We start from the raw sequence: 7,058 nt of genomic DNA on the forward strand, positions 1-7,058 counted from the left end.
GGTGGCGGCCAGCAGTGCCAGGGGCGAGTGCTTGCCCAGGTCCGGGGAGGCGCTGGGGGTGCGGTCCTGCATAGGCGGCGAGGGAGGGAGGAGAAGAGACAAAAGGTTAGCTCCAAGCGCGGACTCCGGCCCAGCCCGCCGACCCCACGCCCACTATTATACTGCCGCCACTCTTCCGTCCCGGCCGTCCCTCCCCCGCCACCGCACTCCACGCACGCACCCACCGGCCGCGGGAAACTTTTGGTGCCTGCACTACCTGAACGTGGGACACGCGAGCGCTTCTTGCTAAACTACTTGGTGCACTGAGACGCCGTCCAGCCTTAGAGGAAGCAGGCGCAAAGTGGGAGGGGGAGGCGTCCGACGGGCCGCTCCCGGCTCGGTGGTCAGTAACAGTCGGGAAACACCCACAACCCCGCCGCCCGGCCACCCTCCCTCCCTCCCATCTTTTAAGCTCTCTTGTCCTCACTGCCCTCGCGCTCCTCCCCGGCCCGCCCCAGGCTGAAGTCAGCAGGAGGGCCCAGCAGGGTGAGCTCCCGTCCTGTTCTCGGCCAGCCGGGCACCTCCGAACAATCCCGGATCCACGCGTCCCTCCCGCAAAGGCCACACCGGATTAGGTGTGAAGTTGGCGTGGGTACCCCTAGGCCAGGCTCCAGCTGCACCCATCGGTTGGGTTCCCTTTGAGGTTCAAGGTGCACGGAGTACCAGGAGAGATCCGGACGTGGCCTTTTCCACCTTTCTCCCGCCCCCTCCGGGCTAGGCCCTAACCTGGAGAAAGGCCTGCAGCGAGTCGTTCCGGAGGACGGCTACCGCGGCCATGGTTACGGCTTGCAGGCCGCTGGCTGCGGAGCGGGGCGCCGCCACCGAGGCATGGACACCCGAAGGCGAGGACGAACGACCGCCCAGCCTGCCTCCCCGGCGCCTGCTCTGCGCGCCGGGGCCCTCCCCGCCCTCGCCCCTCGCCGCGCCCCGCTCGCTAGCCCCGCGCGCGGTCTGAGCGCTTCAGGATCACCTCCAAGAATTTGATAAGGACTTTGCTGGGCCGCCAGCCAGTCAGAGGGAAGATTTATGGCTTTGAAGTTTGCCGCTACCCAATCATCAAAGAATAGCGGCTCTTTCAGAAGCGAAAGCAAATCCTTTGAATCCACAAAGCTCCTATGGTGTGTTTGTTGGTCTGGATAAAAGAACTGATTATTAGGGGGGATGGGAAGGGAGGAGATAAAGGCGGGACAATTAATGAAGTAATCACTATGTGGGAAATGTATATACACAAATAATTGGATTTTCCTGATCAAAGGGGGCCTTGCCGCCTGGAGACCCGCGCTTGGGTTGCTCGAGACACTCTTCCCGCCCTCCCAACCCCCCCATACACACTTGCAATTAAAGATTTGCACCGAGGCAGCGCCCAAAGTGACAAAGTGTCTTTGTTATCTCTAGAAAAATCTGCCTTCGGCTTCCAGGCGCCGGACTTTGAGACAGGAAGGAGTGTAACTCTCCCTTGTATTTATTTGCACACCCTGCACCCTCGCCGCACACTCACCCGCCCGCGCACACAGCGGACCCAAGCGAGGCCCCCAGTGGGGCGTGGGACCGACCGCGCCCGGCCCGCCGCGTGTCCCCCGCCCGCCGCGGTGGGGCCGAGGGCAGGGCTGTGACCTGGGGCGGGGCCGGGCGGCCGCCCAGCGCGGCGTTGGGTGGCGCGCACGCTCCAGGGCCACCCGCCTGACGAGCTACCGGGGCTCTCCTGTGACGTTCCTGCTGGCGACCTGGAAGTTTTCCTCAGGCCACAACTTTTGCAAAGTGTGAACCTGGGAAAAACACCCGCGCCGCGCATACCCTCAAAGCTGAGCTTGGCAGGACACCCAAGGCGACCCGTTATGCCCATCTGAGGGGGAGAAGCTGTGCTGTTCCGCCCCCTTCTCCCTAGGCCACCCTGGACCCCCAGGAGGCCCGGGCCGGGCTGTGGGGGGCCGAAAGCCCCAGTACCGCTGGTGATTTCTCGCTCGGAGCCCCGCCAAGGCAGCGCGCGCTCTCGCAAGCCTGACAGAACAAGAACTACTCGAAAAAAGTGAGGCGCGGTCTAGGAAGCCTGGTTGTTGTGGTTCCACAAACCACAAATCATACCAGAGAGAACCCCGAAGCGGGGAGAAAAGTCAGTACAAATTTGTTCCTGTCACCTTTGGAAACAAAAAGTTCCTCACCAGGCGCGGGGCGTGCTTTGCCATGGGCAGGGTCGCGCTTTCCGGGGCTTGGGTGATCCCCATCCCTCCCTGGCCGCTCACTTCCTGCCGAGGAGGGCCGTCTGCCTCCTCCAGGCCCAGGGCGCAGGGCGCGTCCTGCCCCGGCACTGCAGACCCCGGGATCACTTCCCCCGGGATCGCTTCCCCAGGGCGCGCGGGCCGGGAAGGAGGAAGAGGTGGGCGGGGCGCCGAGGGGTCCTCACCGCCCTGGGGCATTAGGGACGCGGAACCGTGTTGGAGGCCTAGCGGCCCCGGCTCGCGAGACCGCACTGCAGAGCTCGGCCTACTCCTTTCCCCCACCCACCTCCTGGCGGACACGGTCTCCACTCTCCAGGCCGCCGACCGTGGGGGAGACCCTAATCAGCTCGCGCCCGGCCTCTCTGCCCGTCTTCCTCACGGAACCGCACCGCGACCGGGGACGGACGGGAGACGACGGACGGGATGACCTATCTCCCAATGCAGCGTCAGAGGTTAGCCTAACTACAGCGGACTCGGAGTCTGGGCCGTATAAGGATGCCCTCCGCACTTCCGTCAGGGGTCGGGGACGCGATGCCTCCGGGCCCACCTTCTCCCACGGGCGAGCCTGCCGGAGAGAATATCGTACTGAAGACGGGTGGGCTGCTTGCGACCCAAAAACAATGGGTCCCTCGCACATCCTGCACTCGCACCGCGCCCTACTCCCGCAACGAGCTGTCCCCTCTAGAACGCGAGGGGCGACCACACAGCTTGGCCAACCCGATCTGGCTTCTGAAGATGAGATCAGCTGCTCTGGGAGCGGAGAAGGGGAGAGACCTTAGTGGTTTCATCGGAGGCGTGGCCGACCTGCTCCTTACCGCGGTCCCGTCCAGGGTTTGAGTCTTGGAAAAGCGTGGGACCCGAGGGAGCCCTTTCCCGGATGCAAGTCAGAGGCCAGAGAGTCCCTTGGCACGCACTCGCGCCTGCACATGCCCGCACCGTCGAAGCGATCTGGTGCCTTAGCGCTTGTTTCCTTTCTAGCTCCCTTGAGCTCTTCGAAGTCTCCTTTCCCAGGAAGGCGGGCAGGGCCTGGCTAAGCAGGATGGAAGGCAGCCCTTTTTGTTGAATCTGATAGCTACTTTCCCAAAAAGGCCAGAAGAGCCATTTCACATCTCCATAGTTATAGGAGTTAGCTTTTTCTCCAAGATGCCCCCACTAGTCAGTTAAACCACCATCAGTGGGCAACAGGGTGAAAGTTAGTGGCTTGGTGGTTAAGAGCTCGGAGTCCGAGCTCTCTGAAGACATTTTTCCCGCCTTGACACTTTCTAGTTGGTGACCTTGGCAAGCAAGGTACTCAGCCTCTGTGTACCTCAGTTTTGCGGTTTGTAAAATGGGAGTTACAATAGTGCACCCCTTATAGAGTGGCTGTAGGTTTAAGAGTTAATATATGCAAGGTCTTTAGGACTGTGCTGAGCGTACAGAAGGCCCTCTCTTGAGTGGTCGCAGTCGGCTGCTCTCGGTCTCATCTCCATTTGTGAAAACCCGCCCAGAGTCCGGTCCTCCCAGGCCCCAGCTGAAGTTTGGAGAGAGACTTTGCCGAATAGCTGTTTAGTCTCCCCCAACCCCCTTGGCCTTCGGAGCTCCTGAAAAAAGTTCTTAATGAAGTAATGTTGAGAGCGTCCATTAAAAATGCAATGCTGGGAGATCAAAGTACAATATTTATTTTAGAAATTTGTTGCAATCACCAAGAGATACAGGTATCAAGGCCAAATGTCAGTTCCATTACACAAAGCCCTGCGCCCGGGAAGAGCGTGTGGCTGCTCTGCCATAATGTAAAGAGACATCAAAGACCGAGCGCGCTGCAAAAGTGCGCAGCCAGGGGGAGGGAGCATGCCCGGGAGGGCCAGGCGCGCCCCAGACAGCGCGGGGGCTGCGAGGGCGGGGGTCAGTTCAAAGAGGTATCCGCTGGGGCGCGAGTTCACAGGAGGGAAGATTTAATGGGCTTTCTTTTGTTGGTGGGTGTGTTTGCGCACGGTGGACCCAGGAACTCCTATGTGGTCCTCCTGCCTCGGGGCGGAGATGGGGGTGGGGTGGGAGCTGCGAATGTGGAGCAAACTTTAACCGTGGCGGGGGGCGGGGAGGTTGAATACCAGTCTCCTGGCTGCGGCTGGCACAGCGGAGCTGCTCTCCAAGCAGCGGGGTTCCGAGGCTGGGAAGTTTGCATTGCAGTTTCTTCGCGGGCGGGCGGCGAGCGCCAACTGCTTGCCACCTGAGAGAGGAAGAGGCGGATAGGTGAACCCGCAGCGACACTTGCTCAGGGGACGGACCAGCTCTGCGCTCTCTGGGATTAACTCTGGGGTTGCTACTTCGAGCCCAAGCTTGGTACCTCGCCTCGGGCATTTTCTTGAAGCAAGAAGGGATGCACGGCTCTGGCATAAATCCAACTAGACAGTCACCCCTCTCCAGCTGATTTTTTAAAAATCTAGATATTATTTAGATCATTTCAGCAAATTCTTAATTCTTTGGACTTTCACAGTAAGATGTTTCTTAACTGGCTGGATCTCCCCCTTCCTTGCCAAGGAGGCTGAACTTTGCAATTGCCTATATCTGCCTAGTTAAATCGTTGCTATACTAAAGGTTCTGGGAGGGTGGAGGCAGAATTATTTCCCCCGTGCTAATGCGGCACTGAATCGCAGGAGGCTGCACATGCATTTCTTCAGTTATCTACAACCAAGAATTCTCAGAGCAGTCCCTCGGCAGCCTTTTGAAGCTGTGCTAGAGCAGAAAGCTGCTATTGTTCTCATCTCTCAACAAGGAAAGGATCAAACTTTGCCTCTTCAATTTGAAAGATTTTTTTTTTTTTTTTTTTTTTTAATGGTGGTGGGGGGAAGGATTGCAATCTGATACTCTAAGTTAACTTTGAGGATTTGGAGTGGTCTCCCAGTTTAAGCTGCAGATCAAATCACAGATACCCTAATGCCTGCATCTCAAGTCGGGGGCACGTCATCATTAATAGGGTGGAGTAGTAAGTCACAAGCAATTATAATGTGGGTAACCTAGCCTGGTGACCGAACTAGTTTACTTTCCAAGGAAATGGGACCATTTTCTCAACTGGAATCCTTGAATTAATTTTAAACTTAAACTTCTAAATTGAATCAGTATACAATACTGGTTGTAGAACTAGGAAGAATTTAAAAAAATCTAATTCTCCCTCATTTGATGGGAGGAGGAAACAGCATTTGTATGATACGTATCCTGCCTGCACAATGTTGTGATCTTCAGTAGATGCTCGATAAATGCTCATTGATATTGGGTGGTAGAGTGGAATTGTGTGTACCAACGTCATCTGTGTAATGACTGGTGCTGCAGAGCACACAAATGTAGTAGGAAGTCAGAGAGGATTGGTGAGGGCTGGAGTGGTCAAGGGAGGCGTTAGCAAGGAGCTGGGGTTTGGAGGAGACTTTTAAGACCCACAGAATTTTAACTAAATTTTAATTTTAGTTAATTTTAGTGCAAAGAAAGGAAGAAGGTGAAGGGAAAGGGATAGCAGAAAGAGAATTCCACTTCAGTGAGAAGTTGAACTATGATGAAGTTTTGGGCCTTTGATCTGTTGATGTGTGGACATGGTGGGGTCAGATTAGAGAAGTCAGAACCGGGAGTTTGCCCTCATGCTGTATACATTATAGTAGGAACTCCTCCTGAACTCACAATTGAATGTGAGTTCAATTCCATTTCTGAAAGCTTCTCCCCTAGAAGGGTTGGCTTGCAGAGTCTGGAAGGATAGATGCAAATGCAGTTACCTAGGTGTGAGATGGTGAAAATTTTGATTGGGAACTGGTGGTAGTAGTGAAAGGATGACTCAACATTTTAAAGGGGAAAAAGAGCAAAATTTGGTGACAGGTTGGAATAAGACATTAAATAACGGGGACACTCAAAAGGACTCCTCTTTTGAGCAAATGGTGCTGGGACAACTGCATATCTACATGTAAAACAATAACGTACACACAAATTAACCATAATCATAGACTTAAATGTAAGAATTAAACTCTAAAGCTCTTAGAAGAAAACAAAGGAGGCTGGGCGTGGTGGTTCATGCCTGTAATCCCAGCACTTTGGGAGGCTGAATCACAAGGTCAGGAGTTCGAGACCAGCCTGGCCAACATGGTGAAACCTTGTCTCTATTAAAAATACAAAAAATTAGTTGGGCATAGTGGCAGGTGCCTGTAATACCAGCTACTCAGGAGGCTGAGGCAGGATAATCGCTAGAACCTGGGAGGCGGAAGTTGCTGTAAGCCAAGATCATGCCACTACACTATAGCCTGAGTGAGAGAGTAAGACTCCATCTCAACAACAACAACAACAACAACAACAAAAAGAAAATAAAGGAGTAAATCCTCATGACCTTAGTTAGGCAAAACCTTCTTAGATGTGACACCAAAAGCACAAATGACAAAAGAAAAAATAGTTAAATTGAACTTCACCACATTTAAAACTTTTGTGCTTTAATGAACACCATCAAGAAAGTGAAGACAACCCACAGAATTGGAGAAATCCTTTGCAAATTATGTATCTAATAAAGGAACCCTTGCAACTCAACAATAAAAAGACAACCCAATTTAAAACTGGATAAAGGATTTGAATAAACATTTCCCCAAAGGAAGATATACAAATGGCCAATAAACACATGAAAAGAACCCAACATCATTAGCCATCACTGAAAAGCAAATAAAAACCACAGTGAGAGAAACCCCTTCACATCTACTAGGATGACTAGATTATAGAAAAGATAGTAAGTGTTGGTAAGGATGTGCAGAACTGGACCTCTCATACTTGCTAACAGGAATGCAAAATGGTACAGAAAACAAT

The 7,058-nt window shown here is 53.9% G+C and overlaps 2 protein-coding genes and 1 pseudogene across 2 annotated transcripts in view; 2 read left to right on the forward strand and 1 right to left on the reverse strand.

Annotated features, from left to right (window-relative positions):
* Nucleotides 1-1,831, reverse strand: part of SP5 (Sp5 transcription factor) — a 98,929-nt gene extending 97,098 nt beyond the window's left edge. Inside the window, exons 1-3 of the mRNA XM_011991966.1 lie at nucleotides 1,725-1,831; nucleotides 766-997; nucleotides 7-66 (exon numbers count right to left, since the gene is read on the reverse strand). Of these exons, the coding sequence (XP_011847356.1) occupies nucleotides 7-66; nucleotides 766-997; nucleotides 1,725-1,831 (399 nt within the window). The remainder of the gene's footprint in view (nucleotides 1-6; nucleotides 67-765; nucleotides 998-1,724) is intronic.
* Nucleotides 1,804-3,470, forward strand: LOC105548083. Its single transcript, XM_011991951.1, has one exon. The coding sequence runs from the start codon at nucleotides 2,751-2,753 to the stop codon at nucleotides 3,090-3,092; it is 342 nt and encodes a 113-aa protein (XP_011847341.1). The 5' UTR covers nucleotides 1,804-2,750; the 3' UTR covers nucleotides 3,093-3,470.
* On the forward strand, nucleotides 1,875-2,717 carry LOC105548082 (annotated as a pseudogene).
* Nucleotides 3,471-7,058: the final 3,588 nt, after the last annotated feature.

Source organism: Mandrillus leucophaeus, unplaced genomic scaffold, assembly GCF_000951045.1.
Source record: "Mandrillus leucophaeus isolate KB7577 unplaced genomic scaffold, Mleu.le_1.0 Scaffold40, whole genome shotgun sequence".
NCBI lineage: Eukaryota > Metazoa > Chordata > Mammalia > Primates > Cercopithecidae > Mandrillus > Mandrillus leucophaeus.

Excerpts from the sequence above, each read along its gene's own strand:
- LOC105548083 (XM_011991951.1), top strand. The coding sequence starts at position 2,751 with ATGCCCTCCGCACTTCCGTCAGGGGTCGGGGACGCGATGCCTCCGGGC.